The 23,668-nt window shown below is 34.5% G+C and overlaps 1 protein-coding gene across 14 annotated transcripts in view; it reads left to right on the plus strand.

Annotated features, from left to right (window-relative positions):
- KLHL4 (kelch like family member 4) overlaps positions 1 to 23,668 on the plus strand; it is a 150,357-nt gene that overhangs the window by 104,573 nt on the left and 22,116 nt on the right. For 11 of the 14 annotated variants that reach the window (XR_011998365.1, XR_011998364.1, XR_011998368.1 and 8 more), the window contains 3 exons: positions 5,554 to 5,778; positions 7,392 to 7,554; positions 9,493 to 9,705. Coding sequence is in view for 8 of the 14 variants with exons in the window: in XM_026016740.2 (XP_025872525.1) it covers positions 5,554 to 5,778; positions 7,392 to 7,554; positions 9,493 to 9,705 (601 nt within the window). In the remaining 6 variants the exon portion in view is untranslated. The remainder of the gene's footprint in view (positions 1 to 5,553; positions 5,779 to 7,391; positions 7,555 to 9,492; positions 9,706 to 23,668) is intronic. The other 3 variants (XR_011998367.1, XM_072745040.1, XR_011998366.1) reach the window with 2 other exon arrangements.

Consider the following 23,668-nt stretch of genomic DNA (forward strand, 5'->3'; position numbering starts at 1 on the left):
ATAAAACAATGGGATCCCTGGGTGGCGCAGCGGTTTGGCACCTGCCTTTGACCCAGGGCGCGATCCTGGAGACCCGGGATGGAATCCCATGTCGGGCTCCCGGTGCATGGAGCCTGCTTCTCCCTCTGTCTATGTCTTTGCCTCTCTCTCTCTCTCTCTCTGTGACTATCATAAAATAAATAAATAAATAAATAGATAAATCTATAAAACAAGAACTTGCAAATGCAAGCATTTATAAAGTAGCAAAGTAGCTTCAAAGAAATAATGCTCTTCAGAAAATAACAAATAGGGACAACCCCGGTGGCTCAGCAGTTTAGCGCTGACTTCAGCCCAGGGCCTGATCCTGGAGACCCGGGATCAAGTCCCATGACAGGCTCCCTGCGTGGAGACTGCTTCTCCCTCTCCCTGTGCCTCTGCCTCTCTCTCTCTCTCTCTCTGTCTGTGTCTGTCACGAATAAATAAATTTAAAAAGAAAAGAAAATAAAAATAAAAATTTGTTATTTTCTTTTCTTTTTAAAAAGAAAAGAAAATAACAAATATAGTGAAATACTATAATTAATTGCAAGTCTGATAACTTGTATTTTATTGACTAGAATGAAGATTAACAACACTTTAAAAGGTGTCTAGTTTGATATTTAAATTTAAAGGGAACTAAATGCAAAATGCAAGCATAATTATCCTTAGTTTCTTTTCTATTTTATTTATTCATGACACAGAGAGAGAGAGAGAAAGAGAGGCAGAGACACAGGCAGAGGGAGAAGCAGGCTCCATGCAGGGAGCCTGACATGGGACTCAATCCTGGGACTCCAGGATTAGGCCCTGGGCTGAAAGCGGTGCTAAACCACTGGGCCACCAGGGCTGACCTATCCTTAGTTTCTAATAAAAAAATTTTAAAAAAATCCTAACCTGCAAGGTGCAAAATTGGACTATTTTGTGTTTTTTAATTTTTTCCCTATTTTTGCTATTTTTGGCTTCCTGCTGTTTAAGTTATATTACAAAATGAATGTGTTATAAAAAAATAGTAATAGGTATCTATAGTTCCTTATCATGTTTTTAAGAATGATTGAAATGGGGCAGCCCGAGTGGCTCAGCGGTTTAGCACCCCCTTCATGCCAGGGTGTGATCCCAGAGACCCGGGATCGAGTCCCAGGTCCGACTCCCTGCATGGTGCCTGCTTCTCCCTCTGCCTGTGTCTCTGCCTGTCTCTCTCTCTCTCTCTCTCTCTCTCTCTCTGTGTCTCTCATAAATAAATAAATAAATAAATAACCTTTAAGAAAAAAGAATGATTGAAATGTGAACCTATAATCCCTTTTATTCTGTTATCAGTTTCATATGGAAGGAACCAAATTTCATTTGAGACTTCATTGGTACCTATTGTGTGGAGACATAAAAGGCCCTATGAATAGATGCAGACAACTACAATAATAGTAAAGAACAATTATTTTTGAGTACCTAATCCTTCATTGGCATTTTGCAAACATAATCTGTAATCCTCACAATAATGCTACAAAATAGTATTGTTGTTTTGCAGATGAGGAAAATGCAGCTCTTGAGGTTACATAGCCAACTGAAGGACCAGCATCTAGAAACACTGGAATTGGAATTTTTACTCAAAGTATATGATCCTTTTTGCTCTACTACCACTATTTTAGAGGAAAGAGCAACAACAGCAAAACTGACCTGTCTCTCTGAGAGTCTTAGAAACTGTTGAAAAGCCAGGTGGAACACTTAAGGAGAAGAAATAAAGGAAAGAAAGAAAAATAACACTAAGTGTAGCAAAACATTTAAGAAATAATATTATATCTATATAAGTCTATAATAATATATCTATTTAAATCAATATTTTAATTAATATTTATTTAATATTATATCTATATAAATCTATAATAATATATCTATATAAATATTTTATTTTAATTCTTTCATAAAGCTTAAAATAGTTTCAATATGTGTGCTTTTTCTTACAGTGTGTTATTTCACTTTTTTATAGAAATTTTCTTAGATTTCACCTTTTGATGTTTGAAGAAGGCAGTACTTCTTCAGTTTTTAATTTTCTTTTTGACTCATACAGTTAACTTGGAATTAGTTGCTAAATACAGGCATCACACAAGTGGCTCGGGTTTACTATAATTCCTGCCATGTATATTAAAGGAATCATCAGAAAGTTGTAATTATAATCACAGAGTCAAAATTTTAAGATGGTCAAATTGTAAACTTTGGGCTTTTGTACATAAAGGTATGTACCTTTTCATTTATTAAAACAATGAATTCTGAGAGTCAGTATGGCATGGTATAAATGAAAGACTAGCATAGTTATTTTTAGATCATCTTGAAAATAGATGGAGAAAATCACTGAATCAGATGTATTTACAACTAGAGGAACTATCATTTTCCCATCAAGTCTGCAAAGTTAAGTTGGTTTTGTTTCCTCTTGACCAGAATATAAATGAAGGTAGAATAGGAACTTAGAGATGAATTGAAAAACAATAGTTGCAATGCTTTAGGGAAGAAGAGCTATATACACAGAAAATTCATAAAAATGAGTCCTAAGGAGAGACGTCAGTAAAAAAAAAAAAAAATCTAATTTGAGTTTTCCTATCAAATATAGAGCTTATATAGTAGGCCAGCTAGGGGATTTACATTTTGAGTAGTTGAAGCAAAAGTGGAGGTAGGTAAATGAGCTGAAGAAATCTTCAGAATTCAAGTTATAGAACTACAAGTCATATATGTTCACAGACAAAAATAAGTGATGTGGGATATATTTATCTTTTATATTTAATCTAATGTCCAGAAAAAATTTAACTTGGCATAAAACAGACTTCTACATTCTTTTGTGTTAATCTTCTGTATACACTTGATTAATATAGCTTTGTACAATTTCCTGACTAATTACTTCACTATTAGTATTTCTATAATTTTAGTAATAGAGCAGGCTAATCTTCATTTCCTAATCTCTAAATTTGCGTTTTGGTAAATTTCACTAATGAAAAGAGTTTGAAATAAAAAGTTAAAGTAGGAAGAAGTGGATAGGAAGACAAATTTGGGAAGATTGGAATGAGAAAGTAGAAAGATATGAAAACATTCAGAAAAAAATGAACTTTTGACAGAGTGAAAGTTGATGTGAGTTTGTAGATATTCCAGTTTTAATAGTATCATCCAGAGTTATTTAGTGTAGAAAAGATATTCTTCTAAGTGATGTTATTTGATCTCTCAGTAATAAATGCAGTCAGTAGAGCAATTGTTGATTTGTAAAACAGTATTCAGCCAAATCCATCTATCAGTGAAAGATGGAGAGATTAAAGAGAAAGGATAATGAGTATCTGTTTATACACAATTTTTATCATGAAAATCCAAACTCGAGACATAAATACTTAACAGTTCACTATTCATCAGAAAAGATAAAAAATTACAAATAAAATTAAACACTCTGTTCACTAATCCAATATACCTAGAAAAACTTTTAGAAATAGCCATTGATACAATATACTTTGCTTAAATTTTGACTTAGTATGATCTCATACCATAGCATTATAATTTACCAGTATATACACTTCAGATGTAAACATATTTTTAGCATAACTAATGCTCCACAAATTGCCCAGAAGAATAACAACTGAAAAGTGGTTTTTGCTTATTCCTATGATTGGCTCTATATATTTGTGATGAAATTCCCTAAATCTGGAATCCCTGGGCGGCTCAGTGGTTTGGCACCTGCTTTTGGCCCAGGGAGGGATCCTGGGCTCCCGGGATCAAGTCCCGCATTGGGCTCCCGGCATGGAGCCTACTTCTCCCTCTGCCTCTCTCTCTCTCTCTCTCTCTCATAAATAAATAAATCTTAAAAAAAAAAGAAATTCCCTAAATCTGTCTAAAGCTGTCTTAGGTACACTATTTGTGTAAATAATACATCTTTATTTCCAACCTTGGTTATTTGTCAGAAACTTCCTTGTGTAATATCAACTTTTACTAAAAAAAAAAAAATAGCAACACCTATTGTGAATGACTGGTAAAAAGCATTGCTTACAGAAATGACAATTTATTATGTACTAAAGGAGTTAGAAGAATAACAACATATGAAACATAAGCCAGCAGAAGGAAGGAAATAAAAATTAGAGCAGAAATAAATGATATGGAAATTAAAAAAAAAACCAATAGAACAAATCAGTGAAACCAAGGGCTAGTTCTTTGAAAAAAAAATAAAATTGATAAACCTCTAACCACACTTATCAAAAAGAAAAGAGAAATGACCAAAACAAAATCACAAACGAGAGAGGTGGAATAATAACCAACACCACAGAAATACAATTATAAAGAGTATTATGGGAGACAGAACATAAAGACTCCTAACTCTGGGAAACGAACTAGGGGTGGTGGAAGGGGAGGAGGGCGGGGGGTGGGGATGAATGGGTGACGGGCACTGAGGGGGGCACTTGATGGGATGAGCACTGGGTGTTATTCTGTATGTTGGTAAATTGAACACCAATAAAAAATTAATTTATTAAAAAAAGAGCACCTTATTCAAAACTTAAAAAAAGAGTATTATGAAATATTATATGCCAACAATTGTACAACCTTGAATAAATGGATAAATTCCTAGAAACATAAAAACTACGAAAACCAAAATAAGAAGAAATAGAAAACTTGAATAGACTGATAGCAAAGAAATTAAATCAGTAATCAAATTCTTTCAGTAAACAAAATTCCAGGGTTGGATGGCTTCATGGGTACTTCTACCAATCATTTAAAGAAGAGTTAATACCTATTCTCACACTATTTCAAAAAATAGAAAAGGAAGGAAAACTTCCAAATTCACTGTATGAGTTCAGCATTACTCTGATAACAAAACCAGATAAAGACCCCACTAAAAAGGAAAACTGCAGGCTAATATTGCTGATTAACATTGATGCAAAAATTCTCAAGTTTTTATGAAGAAGTGACAATTTGTAAAATTGAACTTGTATAAACACCCAAGGTTGATAGAACCGCACTATTAATTATAATAATTAATACTCTTAATCTATTTTAATCATAATCCTTCATTTTACCATCATGGAAAATTGTATGAATCAACATCATTTAAAAGGAATTTTCATTCTTGTTTCTTTAGTCACTTGTATTTTAAATCAACACACACGCTCAAAATTGAATAAAATAAAATGATATACATTCATATATTGAATGACCATAAATAATTAAAATGATAATGGGTGTGTAAAGGGTGGGTAATAGATTCTAAGGTAATTTTTTGTTGAAAAGTATGTTAAACACTTGTGTTAGTAATACTAGAAGTATAGTATAGCCAAGAGACCATTACAAGGATACAAACCATATATATTAAATAAATTGCTTTATTATGACTCTTCCATTTAGATCCAGTAATAGCAAAATATTACCTTTTCTTTGTTAGCCAGGTTAGAGAATCATTAGGCTACTTTAATTTGAGTTGCAATCACTGATTCTATTCTATAAATTATAGGTACATAAATATAACTTGAATGATGCCAATTAAAATTTTTATACAAGCGATTTTTCCATTGTTCAATATCCCTTTAAAAGGTACCACTACAATTGAAAAGTATGATCTCAGAACCAACAGCTGGCTACATATTGGCACAATGAGTGGCCGTAGGCTTCAGTTTGGAGTTGCAGTTATTGATAATAAGCTCTATGTCGTGGGAGGAAGAGATGGTTTAAAAACTTTGAATACTGTGGAATGTTTTAATCCAGTTGGCAAAATCTGGACTGTGATGCCTCCCATGTCAACACATAGGCATGGCTTAGGTAAGAGCTTACTGTTGTATAGTTTCTAAAGAATGTGTCGTTAGTAGAGCTTTTAAAGAATTAAATACAGTTGCCTATTATTGGGATTTTACTTTAATTCCATAATGGTAAACATACAGTATAATATTAGTTTCAGGTGTACAATCCAGTGATTCAACAATTCCAAACATCACCCAGTGCTCACCTTGAGTGCACATTATTGGGATTTAGCCAAACCCTTAGTCAGAATGTCTCTAAAATGCTGAGAAGTTTAAGCAAATGGTAAAAGCTTGTGAAACTTTTTTCTTGTTTCAGATATCATATATGCTAATCTTGCATCCCTTCAAATGTATTTTAAAGGGTATCAATTTAGGAAGGATAAAAGTTTTATAAGGAGTACACCATTGAGGAACATAAAACTACAATAGGGAGTTTTCTTCTAAACTAAATTGGGGGGGGGAGCATTTGATAATGGAGAGACATTGTGTTTCTAATTTGATGAACTGTGTCCCTTCCCATAAGAGGCAAATATGTATTTCAGCAAAAGCCTTGGGATACAGGTCCAAGGCAGGAATATTAAGAAAAAACTACTTTAATTGAGAGCAACTTATACTTGAGCCAGAGATTCCCAAGTTTAAGAAAGATGAAGTGGAGATTTCTCAAACAGTTGGGAACTTTGATTCTCCTGAATATTTGTCAAGGTACATTTTTCTTCATACAAGCCTCCACAAATTTTCAATATCATAGAGTTTGTTGTAAAAGCATAATTTCCTTATATTTTTAAGAACTGACTTACACACACACACACACACAAAGAACTGACTTACACAGCTAAAAAGTGGCAGATTCAGGACTGGTATTGTTTTTTCCAAAAAAAAAAAAATATTTAAAAACTGTCTATGTCAAATGATAAACTATATAATTATTCAGCTCAGTTGTGTCAATGTGATTCCTAGACAATGTTTAGAAAAAGAATCTCACAGAGAAATGACAGCAAGTTTTCAAAATCTAATTGATATTACCAAGAAAGTAGAAGTGAAGAATTTATACCACTGTGATGCTGATTGAGATGGTGGAAAAGACGAGTTATGTGAATTCCCAGAGAATCAGTTAGATAGGGGCTACTCATAGTATGTAATGGAACAAATTTCTAATTAAACCTCAAAAAAGTCCCTGTTTATTTTGTTATCTCCTGGGAATATTTTTATTACTATAAAAAAAAAGCAGGGATTGGAAAGGCCTACCACAGTTAGTCTGCAATTCTATGAATTATCTAAAAGTCAGTATAGATGTCTCATCTATCCCTTATATTTAAAAAACTGATGTCAAAATGATCCCCCCAAAAATTAGTTTTCATTTTCTATTACATCCCCAGAAATGGTGTGTTCCATTACTTCCTTTAACTTCAGCATTACAACAATGATACCCTCCCATGATACAGTAGCTATTTCTGAAAATTTCTTAGGGTTAAGAGACCATGTTTAGTTTCATATCAAGATTAGTAAATTATAATGTATATACAAAATAATTTAAGAAACAAAACAATTTTTAAGCAGCCAGTAGCTTGGAAAATGAAAAAAAACATTATGTGTGATATATCTAGGTGAGATCTCATGCTATTTTTAATCTTTTAGGTGTAGCCACACTTGAAGGACCAATGTATGCTGTAGGTGGTCATGATGGATGGAGTTATCTAAATACCGTAGAAAGATGGGACCCTGAGGGACATCAGTGGAATTATGTGGCCAGTATGTCAACTCCCAGAAGCACAGTTGGTGTTGTTGCATTAAATAATAAGTGAGTAAACCCAAACATGAATGCTCTTTACTCTGAGGTCATGTGGTACAACACTTCAGTGATATGATCCATTAATCAATAAGCATTCTCAATGACCAGGACATTCTAGTAATCAGTAACAAAAGGCCTTTGTTGGAACTTTCTCTTCAGTATATAGAAAATGCTTGTCTAAATTGAATATTTAATTAAATATTCTGTATTGTCTTGCTACTCAAGCATAGTCCTCGGATGAGCAGCATCAGTATTACCTCAGATCTATTTATAAATGCTGAATTTTAGCCTCAAACTAGACTTCATGAATCAGAATTGGCATTTTAAAAATATCCTCAAGTGACTTGTGAGCATATTAAATCTAAGAAGTGCTTTTATAGGCAAAAAAGTTCCAATTTTACCCTTGAGAAGTTACCATTTTTTACATCATGACTTATTAAAATTTTGGTTAGTCTTATATTAAGGCAAGTCTTTTTATTATTTTTTAAAGAGTTAATTTATTTATTCATGAGAGACATAGAGAGGGATAGAGGCAGAAACACAGGCAGTGGGAGAAGCAGGCTCCATTCCATGTAGGGAGCCTGATGTGGGATTCGATCTCAGGTCTCCAGGATCATGCCCCGGGCTGGAGGTGGTGCTAAACTGCTGAGCCACCCAGGCTACCCTTATTCTTTATCATTCACTATCCTGAGTGTTCAGAGTTCCCAACTTTATAATTATACCAAGGCCTATCTTTCTGAAACTTTCCCCTTCTTGAGCACTTGCCTATGAAAGCAAGGTAATATATTAAAATCCAATGACATTAAAGGTTGCTAAGATCGTGAATTGCTACTTATTCAAGGTAATTATGCCATTTCTGAAAAGGTACCTTTGGAAACAATGACCAGCATATAAGAGGAACTTGAATGATGACAATTTCAGATACTGGGATGGATCAGTGGCAGGAGACAGCTTTGTGTGTCTATACTGACTCTATACAAAGTCAATATCTCATCATGTAATTGGGCCCAGTAGAAATTTCAACACAGATGGTTTATAGTATCTTGTGCATGAAGTAGGAAACATCTATACTTAAGAAGTTACCCATGCTTACAGTGTCTTAGAGCTTAAAATACTCCAAAATTTGACTATCTTTGGCCTGACCTCAATGTAAGGTTACTTAGGAACAATCTCCTACTTATTACAGAAAAGACTGAAATCATCAAATTTAACTAACTTAATTTTTTAATGACTTGTTATTATTGACAACTGAGCATGAAGGACAGTTACAAACATATGGTTTAGTAAATGTTTATTTTCTTTATTGATGCAGGACTACATTTAGATTAAAAATATTGCTCATCATAAGAATTGGCATTCTAAAATTTATGGGAGAAATGTGATAGCTAATATATCTTCTTAGGGAAAAGTCCAGTTTGTTGATTCTTTTTCCCTTAGTTGTTTATTAAGTTAGTCTTCTTAATGACAAATGTTTTTGATACTAAGTAAACCAGTTCATAAAAATAAGAGAGATTCTAACGCTAAGCAGTTGAACCAAGCCAAAATTATAAGGTTGCTGGAGTTAGTCTTTGGAAACATTCTACCTACCCTTTTCCTACTTTAATTTCCAGATTTATGGAGGTATAATTTACAAATACTGCCAATGCTTTTGGTAACTCCTTTCTTTTTCTGTATTCATTTCTCATGAGATGTTTTAATCTATTTTTGTCAAACTTTCACAAAAATTATGAAGCCTGGGTGGTTCATAGACCTTGAAAAGTGCCTTTAGGTAACTATCCATTTGCAAACTGAGACCATCCACTACAAAATACCAAAGGAGTCATAAACTTGAAGTGATTTGTACAGTATTTTTTTCACTTTTATTTTATGCACAAATTGAAAATGTCTTAACACACACACACACACACACACACACACACACACACATTTCTGTTCTTTTTTTCCTAGGCTATATGCTATTGGTGGTCGTGATGGAAGTTCCTGCCTCAGATCAATGGAATACTTTGACCCACACACTAACAAGTGGAGTTTATGTGCTTCAATGTCCAAAAGACGTGGAGGTGTGGGAGTTGCAGCATACAATGGATTCTTATATGTTGCTGGGGGTCATGATGCCCCTGTCTCTACCCATTGCTCCAGACTTTCTGGCTGTGTGGAACGGTAAAATGCTTCCACTTATGTATGTATGTATGTATTTGGTTATTTTTTTCAGAAATGAGAAAGACTTTTATGCGACTAGAAATTAGTCTTCCATATAAGTGTTAATCCTCTCAGAGGTTTTTTTTTTTTTTTTTTTTTTTTTTTTTTTGTAAAATTGCACACTTACCCCCAGGCTCAAAATATTTTGAAGAGGTTCTTCTGTTGTGTTTTAGGTTCACCATAAGAAATATATTCTAAATGTTCTTTAATTGGTTGATAATCACCCTATAAAATGAGATAAAAGAGATTCTAGAATAAATAAATTTAATGCCAAATTATATCACTCAAACTATTCACCATCTTAAATCCATATGAGTTTACTATTTCAAAAATTATATTGGTCCCCAAAGGATGAAGAGTATACAGAAAGAATTCCCCAGAAAAGATGATAATTATATTTTGAACAATAACTCTATTTTATTAAGCATTTAATTTTCCAAAGGCAACTTTTTTGAATGGAAGACACTCATTTAGATAAAGTGTGATAGATTTGTTCAGTAACACAGTCATATGATTTGTAGCTATAACACTCACATTCCCTTCAAGATAGAGTGTGTGTGTATGTGTGCACATAATAGTTAAAAGATATTAACCTAAGGCCAAGTGACAAATTTATTATCAGTAAGGTTATTATAATTCATAAGATGGAGATAAGTATGAGTTGATGTTCTTAAAAAAAATTAATGATGGAAGTAGAATTCATACTTTGTACCTACACAATATAATGAAGGGAATTCCAGGTCTAAAAAAATTCACAACCAAAACCATGGATAGAAAGAAGAATTATGTGTAGATGAAAGCATAGACTTCAGGTTGAAATGTGATTTGGGAGGACAATTCAAAACACAAATAAGTACCAGAACATTTACTAGCCTGAGTGTCAAAGTGGAAGCTTTTGGATTTTAACTTGTAGTTAAGGAACAATTAAATTTGAGGGCAGCGGAATATCACAAAGAAAACAGATTAGGGGAAATTGATCTAACAGTGATACAAAGCATAGAATTTAGGGAGAACAGACTAAAGGGGGAATATGGATATTACATATTCTTCTAAGAAACATATTACAGGGGATCCCTGGGTGGCACAGCGGTTTGGCGCCTGCCTTTGGCCCAGGGCCTGATCCTGGAGACGCGGGATCGAATCCCACCTCAGGCTCCCGGTGCATGGAGCCTGCTTCTCCCTCTGCCTATGTCTCTGCCTCTCTCTCTCTCTCTCTCTCTGTGTGTGTGTGTGTGTGTGTGTGACTATCATAAATAAATAAAAATTAGAAAAAAAAAGAAACATATTACAGGAAGGCAGGGCAAGATGGCAGAAGAGTAGGATCCCAAGTCACCTGTCCCCACCAACTTACCTAGATAACTTTCAAATCATCCTGAAGACCTACGAATTCAGCCAGAGATTTAAAGAGAGAACATCTGGAATGCTACAGGGAGAAGAGTCCTTGCTTCTATCAAGGTAGTAAGACAGAAAAAAAAAAAATGAAAAAGCATCCAAGGGGGAGGGCCCTCCCCCCCCCATGAGGAACTGGGCTAAGGCTCCGCTGCGAGTGCCCCCAGGACAGGAAAGCCCCCACCCGGAGAAGCAGGACTTTACCAATCTTCCTGGACAGAAAGGCACTCTCCGGGAACTCAGACAGGATCCCAGGAGGGGAAGTGGAGGCCCCAAGTTCCCGTGGTCACTAACAGAGGACCTGCGCCCCGGGGGACAACGTGCCACACACCGTGGGCTGAGCTCCATAAAGGGCTGGAGCGCGTGCCCTGCAGGGCCCCGAGAGCAGCTCAGGCGGCAGCTCAGGTGGCAGCTCTGCCCGGAGGGGGCTGTGCGGTCCCAGGAGCCCGATTCCAGCGGCATAGGTACCGGAGCACAAGGCGCCAGGGGACACAGCCGAGGATCCTGCACTCTCCCCGGGACAGGCGGAGGCCCAGAGGGCACAAGACGGTGAACACTCCTGCAACCAGGTGGCCCCGAGCTGTGCAGATCAGCGACCCCCAACCCCCGGACCATCCAGGCCCCTGCGGACTGAGACACTATGGTAGTTACTGCTGGAGCTGCCTCCAGGGCTGAAGAGCTAGCCACCATCACTGTTGTTCCTCCTGGTGTCACCTTGTGCCTGGGACTGAGTGGGCCACCAGGGAGCAGGGGCCTCACAGGATAAACAGCTCCCCCTGAACCCTGCACCTGGAAGGGGGTGGGGAAACTCCCCCAGGTGGACACACCTGAGAATCAGCACAGCAGGCCCCTCCCCTAGAAGACCAGCTGGAAGGACAGGGGAAGAGCAAGTTCTTGACCAAGCAGCACGGGAAAGCTCCAGGGGAAGTCGAGAGACTTACAGTATATAGAATCAGAGGATACCTCTCCTTGGTTTTGTTTTGTTTTGTTTTGTTTGTTTCCCTCTCCTTTTTTTCTTCCATTTTCCTTCCTTTTTCCAGTACAACTTGTTTTTACCCCCTCTGCACTGAGCAAAATGACTAGAAGGTTGAAAACACCAAAAAAAAAAAAAAAAAAGATTCAGAAACAGTCCTCTCTCCCACAGAATTACAGAATTTGGATTACAATTCAATGTCAGAAAGCCAATTCAGAAGCACAATTATAAAGCTACTGGTGGCTCTGGGGGGAAAAAAAAGCATAAAGGAATCAAGATCAATAGATGCAGAGAAAGCATTTGACAAAATACAGCATTCATTCCTGATCAAAACTTTTCAGAGTGTAGGGATAAAGGAAATGTTCCTCAGCCTCTTAAAAGCCATCTACGAAAAGCCCACAGAAAATATAATTCTCAGTGGGGAAGCACTGGGAGCCTTTCCCCTAAGATCAGGAACATGACAGGGATGTCCACTCTCACCACTGCTATTCAACATAGTACTAGAAGTGCTCGCCTCAGTAATCAGGCAACAAGAAGAAATGAAAGGCATTCAAATTGACAAAGAATAAGTCAAACTCTCCCTCTTTGCAGATGACATGATACTGTACATAGAAAACCCAAAAGACTCAACCCCGAGATGGCTAGAACTCATACAGCAATTTGGCAGGGTGGCAGGATACAAAATCAATGCCCAAAAATCAGTGGCATTTCCATACACTAACAATGAGACTGATGAAAGAAAAATAAAGGAGTCAATCCCATTTGCAACTGCACCCAAAAGCAGAAGATACCTAGGAATAAACCTAACCAAAGAGGTAAAGGATCTATACCCTAAAAACTATAGAACACTTCTGAAAGTAATTGAGGAGGACACAAAGAGATGGAAAAATATTCCATGCTCATGCATTGGAAGAATTAATATTGTGAAAATGTCAGTGTTACCCAGGGCAATTTACACATTTAATCCAATCCCCATCAAGATACCATGGAGTTTCTTCAGAGAGTTAGAACAAATCATCTTAAGATTTGTGTGGAATTAGAAAAGACCCCGAATAGCCAGGGGAATATTTTAAAAAAGAAAACCATAGCTGGGGGCATCACAAGGCAGGATTTCAGGTTGTACTACAAACCTGTGGTTATCAAGACAGTGTGGTACTGGCACAAAAACAGACACACAGATCAGTGGAACAGAAGAGAGAATCCATAAGTGGACCCTCAACTTTATGGTCAACTAATATTCGACAAAGTAGGAAAGACTATCCACTGGAAAAAAGACAGTCTCTTCAATAAATGGTGCTGGGAAAATTGGCCAGTCACATGCAGAAGAATGAAACTAGATTACTCTTTTACACCATACACAAAGATAAACTCAAAATGGATGAAAGATCTAAATGTGAGACAAGAATCCATCAAAATCCTTGAGAACACAGGCAACACCCTTTTTGAACTTGGCCACAGCAACTTCTTGCAAGATACATCCATGAAGGCAAGGGAAACAAAAGCAAAAATGAATTATTGGGACTTCATTCAGATAAAAAGCTTCTGCACAACAAAAGAAACAGTCAACAAAAGTAAAAGACAACCTACAGAATGGGAGAAAGTATTTGCAAATGACACATCAGATAGAGGGTAGTATCCAAGATCTATAAAGAACTTATGAAAGTCAACAGCAAAAAAACAAATAATCAAATCATGAAATGGGAAAAGTCATGAACAGAAATTTCACAGGGGAAGACATAGACATGGCCAACAAGCACATGAGAAAATGCTCCGCATCACTGGCCATCGGGGAAATACAAATCAAAACCACAATGAGATATCACCTCACACCAGTGAGAATGGTGAAAATTAACAAGACGGGAAACAACAAATGTTGGAGAGGATGTGGAGAAAGGGGAACCCTCTTGCACTGTTGGTGGGAATGTGAACTGGTGCAGCCACTCTGGAAAACTGTGTGGAGGTTGCTCAAAAGTTGAAAATAGATCTTCCCTATGACCAGCAATTGCAGTGCTGGGGATTTACACCAAAGATACAGATGCGGTGAATTGCCAGAATACCTGTACCCCAATGTTTATAGCAGCAATGTCCACAATAGCCAAACTGTGGATGGAGCCTCAATGTCTATCAAAAGATGAATCAATAAAGATGTAGTATATGTATACAATGGAATATTCCTCAGCCATTAGAAAAGACAAATATCCACCATTTCTTCAACGTCGATGGAACTAGGGGGTATTATGCTGAGTGAAATAAGTCAGTCAGAGAAAGACAAACATTATATGGTCTCATTCATTTGGGGAATATAAAAATTAGTGAAAGGGAATAAAGGGGAAAGGAGAGAAAATGAGTGAAAATATCAGTGAGGGTGACAAAACATGAGAGACACCTAACTCTGGGAAATGAATAAGGGGTAGTGGAAGGGGAGGTGGGCGGGGGGTTGGGGTGACTGGATGATGGGCACCGAGGGGGGCACTTGGCGGGATGAGCACTGGGTGTTATGCTATATGTTTGCAAATTGAACTCCAATAAAAAAAATGTAAAAAAAGAAACGTATCACTGAATCAATTTGATAACACTAATACTCTGTTTCTTTGTGGTAATAACTACTCTGTCAATTTTTACTATAAAGGTTAATCTTATAAAGCCATATTATCATTTCAATTAATGAAGAAAAAATACAATATCCATTTTGATAAAAAAAAAACCTTCAAAAAGAGTTTTAGAGGGAATATGCTTCAACATAATAAATGTCATATATATGAAAAGCCAGCAGCCGACATCATGCTCAATGGGGAAAACTGAGTTTTTCCTCTAACAAGATGAGGATATCCACTCTCACCAATTTTATTCAACATATTATGAGAAATCTAAGCCACACCAATTAGACAACAAAAAACAAATAAAAGGTATCCAAATCAGCAAGGAAGAAGGAAACTTTCACTATTTGCAGGTGACATGATACTATATATAAAAAATCCTAACGACACCAGCAAAAAACTACTAGAAGTGATAATTTAGTAAAATCTTGGGATACAAAATCAATGTACAGAAATCTGTTGTATTTCTACATACTAACAATGAGACAGCAGAAAGAGAAGAAAACAATTCCATTTACAACTTTACCAAAAACAATAAAATATCTAGAGTGAAACTTAACCAAAGTTCTGAAAGACTTGTTCTCTGAAAACACTATAACACTGATGAAAGAAATTGAAAATGACACCAATAATGTAAATACATACCATGCTGAAAGATTGGAAGAAAAAAATTGTTGTAATGTGTATACTACACATTTAATGCAATCCTTATCAAGATACCAACTACATTTTTCACAGAGCTAGAACAAACTGTCCAAAAATTCATATGGAACCAGAAAAGACCCCAAATAACCAAAGCAATCTTGAAAAAGAGAAGCAAAGCTGGAAGCATCACGACTTGTCTTCAAGTTATATTACAGAGCTGTAGTGATTTTTTTAAAAAAAGTATGTTACTGGTAGAAAAATAGACTCATAGATCAATACAACCATATAGAAAACTCAGAAATGAACCCCCAACTCTAAGGTCAACTAATCTTTGACAAAGCAGGAAACAATATCCAATGGAAATAAGACAATCTCTTCAAAAATGGTTCTAGAAGAACTGGACAGCAACATACAAAAGAATGAAACTGGACCACCTTCTTACACCATACACAAAAATAAACTCAAATGGATTAAAAACCTAAATGTTAGGCATGAAACCATAAAAAATTTCTAGAAATGAACACAGGCAGTAATTTCTCTGACATCAGCCTTAGCAAAATTTTGGTAGATAAATCTCCTGAAGCAAGGGAATCAAAAACAAAAATAAACAATTGGGACTACATCAAAATAAAAATCTTCTGCATAGCAAAGAAATTAATCAACAAAACTTCAAGGCAACCTACTGAAGAAAGAACATATTTGTAAACACCATATCCCACAAAAAGTTAGTATCTGGGACACCGGGGTCGCTTGAGCGTATGCCTTTGGCTCAGATTGTGATCCTGAGGCCCTGGGATCAAGTCCCATATCGGGCTCCCTGCAGGGAGCCTTCTTCTCCCTCTGTCTATGCCTCTGCCTCTCTCCCTGTGTCTCTCATGAATAGATGAATAAAATCTTTTAAAAATATCTTTTAAAATGTTAGTATCCAAAATATATAAAGAACTCATACAACTCAACAGAAATAAAACGCCCAAATAATCCAATTAAAAATTGGTAGAAGGCATGAACAGACAGTTCTCCAAAGAAAACATACAGATAAATAGACTGTTTTCAGAACAAAAACAAAAACATTTAGATGGCCAACAGATACAAGAAAAGATACTCAACATCACTCATTGTCTGGGAAATGCAAGTCAAAACTACAATGAGATATCATCTTACACCTGTCTGAATGGCTAAAAGCAACAATGCAAGAAAGTCTTGAAGAGGATGGGAAGGAAAATGAATCTCTTTGCACTGTCAATGGGAATACAAACTGGTGCCACTAGAGTGGAAGACAGTATGGAAGTTCCTCTAAAATTTAAAAATTCAATTACCTTATGATCCAGTAATTGCAGTACTGGGTATTTACTCAAAATGATACCAAAAAATTGAAAGGGATAGATGTACATGCTTATTGTAATATTATTTACAGTAACCAAATTATTGAAGCAGTCTAAGTGTCCATCACCAGGTGAATAGATATATAATATGTAGTATATATGTGCACTACTAGGTATTTACCCACAGGATACAAAATACTGATTTGAAGGGACACATACACCACAGTATTTATAGTAGCATTGCCAAATTATGGAAAAAGCTCAAGTGACCATTGTCAGATGATTGGATAAAGAAAATTTATAAATATATAATGGAATATTATGCAGCTATAAAGATGAATGATATCTTGCCATTTGCAACAACTTGGATGGAGTTAGAAAGTATTATGTTAAGTGAAATAAGTCAGAGAAAGACAAATACCATATGATTTCACTCACATGTGGAATTTAAGAAATAAAACAAAGAAGCAAACCGAAAGAGAGAGAGAGACCCAAAATTAGACTCTTAACTATAGAGAACAAACTGATGATTACCAGAGGGTAGGTGGGTAGGGGAATGAGTGAATTAGGTGATGGGGACTAAAGAGTAAATTTTTCATGTTGGGCACCGAGTAATGTATAGAGTTGTTGAATCACTATATTTTGTATCTGAAACTAATATACCAGTGCATGTTAATTTTACTAGGATTAAAACAAAAAACTTACAAAGTTTAATACTAAGTGACTAGCTTCCTGATATTCAGTGTATATCTGAAATGCTTCTCCTGAGATTGGTTATTAAGTAATACGAACAAATTTTATTTTAACACTATGCAAAATATAAACATCTGCCTCAAATACTTAATGTATTATAGCCAAATATATGTGATCCTAGGATTATCCACACCAGTTTTCCCCATAATTAGCAATGTAATTATTGATCATCTTTTCATTATGCCAGGTTTTTTTAGCCAAAATATACATAACATAAAATTCATCATATAACCACTTTCAAATGTGAAATTCAGTGGCATTAAGTACATTCACATTACTGTGAAAACATTACCATCATTCATCTTCAGATCTTCTTTTGTCTCCTCAAACTGAAACTCTGTACTCATTAAAAAAAATCACATTCCTCACTCACTTCAGCCACTGGCAAATACCATTTATTTTATTTTATTTTCCTATGAATCTGTCATTTCTAGGTACTTCATAATTGTGGAATCATAAAGTAGTTACCCTTTTGTGACTGGTATATTTTACTTAGACCATAATTTTTCAAAGTTCATCCATGTTAATACCATCTGTCAGAATTTCCTTTCCTTTTAAAGCTGAACAATTTACATTATATGTACACATCATGTTTTATTATTCATTCATTCATCAGTGAACAATTGAGTTGCTTCTACCTTTTGGCTACTGTGAATATTGCTGCTATGAACATATGTGCACAAATATGTGGTTGAAACTGCTTTCAATTCTTTTAGCTAAATACTAAGCAGCGAAATGATTAAATGTTAATGGTATTTTTAATTTTTTGAAGAGCATCCATACTGTTTCCTATAACAACTGCAATATTTTTAATTCCAATTTAAAATATTAATTTTTAATCAATTAAAATATTAAATTAAAAATATTAATTTAAATTAATAATTAATTAATTAAATTAAAATATTAATTTAATTCCAATGGAAAATCCAATTAATTTAATTTTTTGAAGAACATCCATACTGTTTCCCATAACAACTGCAATATTTTTAATTCCAATCAACAAAGTGAAAGTGTTCCAATTTCTGCAAATCATCACCAATGCTTGTTATTTTCTTTTTTGTTTTGTTTGTTTTCTTTGGTTTTGTTTTTAATAGTTATCACAATGTATTTTAAGTGGTATCTCTTTGTGGATGTAATATGAGTTTCTCTAATAATTAGTCAAGTAATGAGATTGTATTTGTGTGTGTGTGTGTGTGTATATATACGCATATATATATTATATATTATATGTAATATAATACATATAATACATTATATAATTCACACCAGAAGAGTATATAGTATATATATAATCTCAATCTCCCCTTATATAATTATGATTATTTTTTATAATCTCCCATTATGTAAATATGATTATATAATTATATAATCAATATATATAATAGTCCATCAATATATATAATAGTCCATAAGTGGATATATATAATAAATGACTTATATAATTCACACATACTTAGTCTCTCATTACTTGTCTTGACCAATAAAACTATATATATATTGTTTAATGTTTATGCTAGTACAATATCATTTTCATTTCTGTAACATTGTAGTAAGCATTATAATAAGTTTTGAAAACAGGAAGTGTCAGTCCTCAAACCTTGTTCATCTTTTTCAAAATTATTTTGGCTATTCTGGGTCCCTGAGATTACATATGGATTTATAATGGATTTTTTATCACTGCAAAAAATGTTGTTGGTGTTTTGTTAGAGATTGTACTGAATCTGTAGATGAATTGGTTGATATTGCCATCCTAACAATATTGAGTCTTCTAATCCAGGAACATAAAGTATCTTTCTGTTTATTGAAGTGTAGTTTCTTCATTCCACTGCAAATGCCTTTGATCTATTTTTCTTGCCTAATTGCTCTGACTTGAAGTTCTAGTACTATATTGTATAGAAGTAGTAAAATTGTCATCTTTAATATGTCCTTATCTTAAAGGAAAAATCTTCAGTTTTTCACCACTGAGTATGATGTTAGCCCTGTTTTTTTCCATATAAGGCCATTATTAGGTTAATGTAGTTTCTTTTTTCTATTCCTTATTTTGTTAGTATTTTCATCATAAAAATATGATGGATTATGTCACATTTTTTTCTACATCAGTTGACATGCTCATGTGTTTTATTTTCTGCTTCATTCTGTCAAGGGTTTCAATCGATTGGTTTTGATGAGATCCCCTTGTATTCCAGGAATAAATCCAACTTTACTATGGTCTTATCATTTTGATAATGCTGGTGAATTGTTTGCTAGTGTTATGTTGACATTTTTTGCATCAGTATTCATTAAGGATATTAGTCTGCAGTTTTCTTATTGTGTCTTTGGCTTTGATGTCAGTGTAATTTTTACCTTGTAGAATAAGTTTAGAAGTATTTTTCAGTATTTTGAAGATGAGAAGGATTGGTGTTAATAAATGTTAGGAAATAATTCACCAATAAAACCATGTGGCCCTCAGCTTTCTTTTGTTGGTTACTTTTGATTACTTTGTGAGAAGACTTGCTCTTCTTAAAATTACAGTTCTGTTCAGGTTTTCTGTTTCCTGATGGTTCAAGATTGGTAAGTTTGGTGTTTCTAATAATGTGTCCATTTAATCAAAGTTATGGAAATTGTTGATGTACAATTGTCTGTAACACTCTCTTTAAATCCTCTTTTTTTTTGCTGTAAAGTTGGTACTGATGCTCTTTTTGGATTAAGGAATTCATTTCATGTGGAATTGTAGTTACTTGGGTATTTGATATTTTAAAAATTATTTTATTTGAGTGTTGTTGGCACACATTACATTGTTTTCCGGTGTACAGCATGGTGATTAAACAAGTTTATATATCATGCTATGCTAACCACAAGTGTAGATCTCATTACTATTACAATACTAATGCTATTTAATATTATTGATTATATTCGTTATGTTGGTACTTTTATTTCCATGACATTCAGTCCATAAGTGGATATATTTACAGATATGATTCTGCTTTTTGTTTATTTATTCATTTTATTCTAGATTCCACATTTGAGTGAAATCATATCGTATTGGTCTTTCACAGTTTGACTTATTTCACTTAGTATAACACATAGTCTAAGTCCATCCTTGTTTTCACAAATGGCACAATCTCAGTCTGACTTTCTTTCTTTCTTTCTTTCTTTCTTTCTTTCTTTCTTTCTTTCTGTCTGTCTGTCTTTCTTTCTTTCTGTCTGTCTTTCTTTCTTTCTTTCTTTCTTCTCTTTCTTTCTTCTTTCTTTCTTCCTTTCTTCTTTCTTTCTTCCTTTCTTTCTCTTTCTTTCTTTCTTCTTTCTTTCTTTCTTTCTTTCTTTCTTTCTTTCTTTCTTTCTTTCTTTTCTTTCTTCTTTCTTTCTTTCTTTTTTTCTCCACAGTATTTATGTGTGTGTTTCTGTGTGTGTGTGTGTATCTTCCTTATCCTTTCATCTATTGGTGGACACTGAGGGTGCTTCCATATATGACTATTGTAAATAATTCAATAAACATAAGGGTACATATATCTTTTTGAATTAAGATTTCAAATTTCTGGGGGACCTGGGTGGCTTAGTGGTTGAGCATCTGCCTTTGGCTCAGGTCATGATCCCAGAGTCCTGGGATCGAGTCCTGCATTTGGCTCCCTACAGGGTGCCTACTTCTCCCTCTGCCTGTGTCTCTCTCTCTCTGTGTCTCTCATGAATAAATAAACACAGTCTTAAAAAAAAACAAAGATTTCAAATATCTTTGTGTAATTCCACCCAGTACTGGAAATACTGAATCATATGATCTTGATATTTTTAATTGTTGAGGAACTCCCATACTGTTTTCTGCAGTGGCTGCATCAATTTACATTCACAACAATAGTGTATCAGGTTCCTTTTCCTCCACATCCTCATCTACAGTTAGTACTTCTTGTCTTTATATTTTAGCTATTCTGACAGGTGTAAAGTGATACCTGATTATGTTCTTTTTTATTTTCATTTCCTTGATAATTACTGATGTTGAGCATCTTTGCAAGTCTCTGTTGAATATCTGAATGTCTTTTTTGGAAAAGTGTCTATTCAGGTACTCCACCCATGTATAAATCAGATTGCTTACCATTTGTATTGAGTTATATAAGTTATTGTTATATTTTGGGTATTAACCCCTTATCACTTATATCAATTGCAAATATCTTTTACTATTCAATAGTAGATTGTTCATAGTTTTGTCGATGGTTTCCTTAGCTATGAAAAAGCTTTTTAACTTGATGTAGTCCCATAGTTCATTTTTTGCCTTGTCATCTCTTGCCTTTGGAATCTTATCTAGAAAAATGTTGCTAAGGCTTATGTTCAAGAAATTATTTCTGTGTTCTTTTATAGGATTTTTATGGCTTCAGGTCTCACATTTAGGTCTTTAGTACTATTTGAGGTGTTTGTTTTGTTTTGTATATGATTTTAGTAGGTGGTCAGTTACATTCATTTAAAATTGTCTATGCAAAAAAAGTACCTGCACAGTTTTCACACCATTTCTTAAATAGACTGTATTTCCAGCATTGTATATTCATGCTTTCATTGTCATAGATTAATTGACCATATAATAATGGATTTATTTCTGATCTCTCTTTCTTGTTCTATTGCTCCATGTGTCTATATCTGTGTCACTACTATACAGTCTTTATGACTATAGCTTTGCAGTATATCTTGAAATCTGAATAACAACTGTTATTCTTCACTTGACGGGATGAGCACTGGGTGTTTTTCTGTATGTTGGTCAATTGAACACCAATAAAAATTAATTTAAAAAAAAAAACTGTTATTCTTTATCAAAATTGCTTTGGCTATTCAAGGTCTTTTGTGGTTCCATACAGATTTTATGATTGTTCATTCTAGTTCTGTAAAAATGATATTGGTGCTTTTACAGAGATTGCAAAGGCTTTGTATATCACTTTGGAGAATATGGGAATTTTAACAATATTAATTTTTCCAATCCATGAGCATGAAATATATTTTCATTTGTGGTGTAGTTTTCAACTTCTTTTATCAGTGTTTTATAGTTTTCAGAGTATAGTTCTTTCATCTCTTTGGTGAAGTTTATTCCTAGGTATTTTATTCTTTTTGGTGCAGTTGTAAGTGGAGTTTTTTTTTCCTTAATTTCTTTTACTGCTACTTCATTATTAGTTTATGGAAATGCTACCAACTTGGGGTATTGAATTTCTATTCTGCAACTTTACTGAATTCATTTATTACTTTTAGTATTTTTTGGTTGGATATCTAAAGTATCATGTGATCAGAAAATAGTGACAGTTTAGCTTCTTCTTTTTCCAATGTGGATTCCTCTAATTTCTTTTCCTTGTCTTATTGCTATGGCCAGGACTCCCTGTACTATGTTGAATAAAAATGGTGGAAATGGACATCTCTATCTTATTCCTTACAATAGACGAAAAGCTCTAGGTTTTTCACCATTGAGTAAATGTTATCACCATTCAATAAGATGTTAGCTCTGAGTTTTTCATAGAGTTTAGTACACTGAGGTATGGTCCCTCCAAATTAACTTTGTTGAAAGTATTTTTGTCATGAGCAAAGGTTGAATCGTATTACTTTTTCTGCATCAATTCAGATGATTTTCTTTTAAATTCATGTACAAATAACATTAATTATATTAGTTTCAGGTGTACAATATAGTGATTCAAAAATTTTATACCTTACTTAGCCCTCATCATGATAAGTGTACTTGTACTCTCCATCACTTATTTCACACACCATGTACACACACCCACTCTGTTGACCATCAGTTTGTTCTTAGTTTATAGTTAAAAGTATGTGTTTTTTTTGGGGGGGGGTTCTCTTTGATCATTTGTTTTGTTTCTTAAATTTTACATATGGATGAAATCCTATGATATTTGTCTTTCTCTGACTGACTTATGTCACTTAGCACTACATTCTCTACATCCATCTATGTATTGCAAATGACAAGATTTTTTGTTATGACTGGAAATATCTATCTATCTTCTTTGTCCACTCTTCTATTGATGGACTCGGGCTTCTTCCATAATTCGGTTATTGAAAATAATGCTGCAATAAACATAGGGGGAATATGTATGTTTGAATTGGGTGGGTTTTTTTGGTATTCTTTGGGTAAATATTTAATAGTGGAATTTAATAGCAGCTCTATTATTTGTTTTCCATAGTAGCTACACCAGTTTGCATCTCCACCACCAGTACACAGTTCTCCACATCCTTGCCAACACAGTTATTCCTTGTGTTTTTTATTTTAGCCATTCTTACAGGTGTGAGGTGAT

This window comes from Vulpes vulpes, chromosome X (assembly GCF_048418805.1).
Source record: "Vulpes vulpes isolate BD-2025 chromosome X, VulVul3, whole genome shotgun sequence".
In the NCBI taxonomy this organism is placed as follows: Eukaryota; Metazoa; Chordata; class Mammalia; order Carnivora; family Canidae; genus Vulpes; species Vulpes vulpes.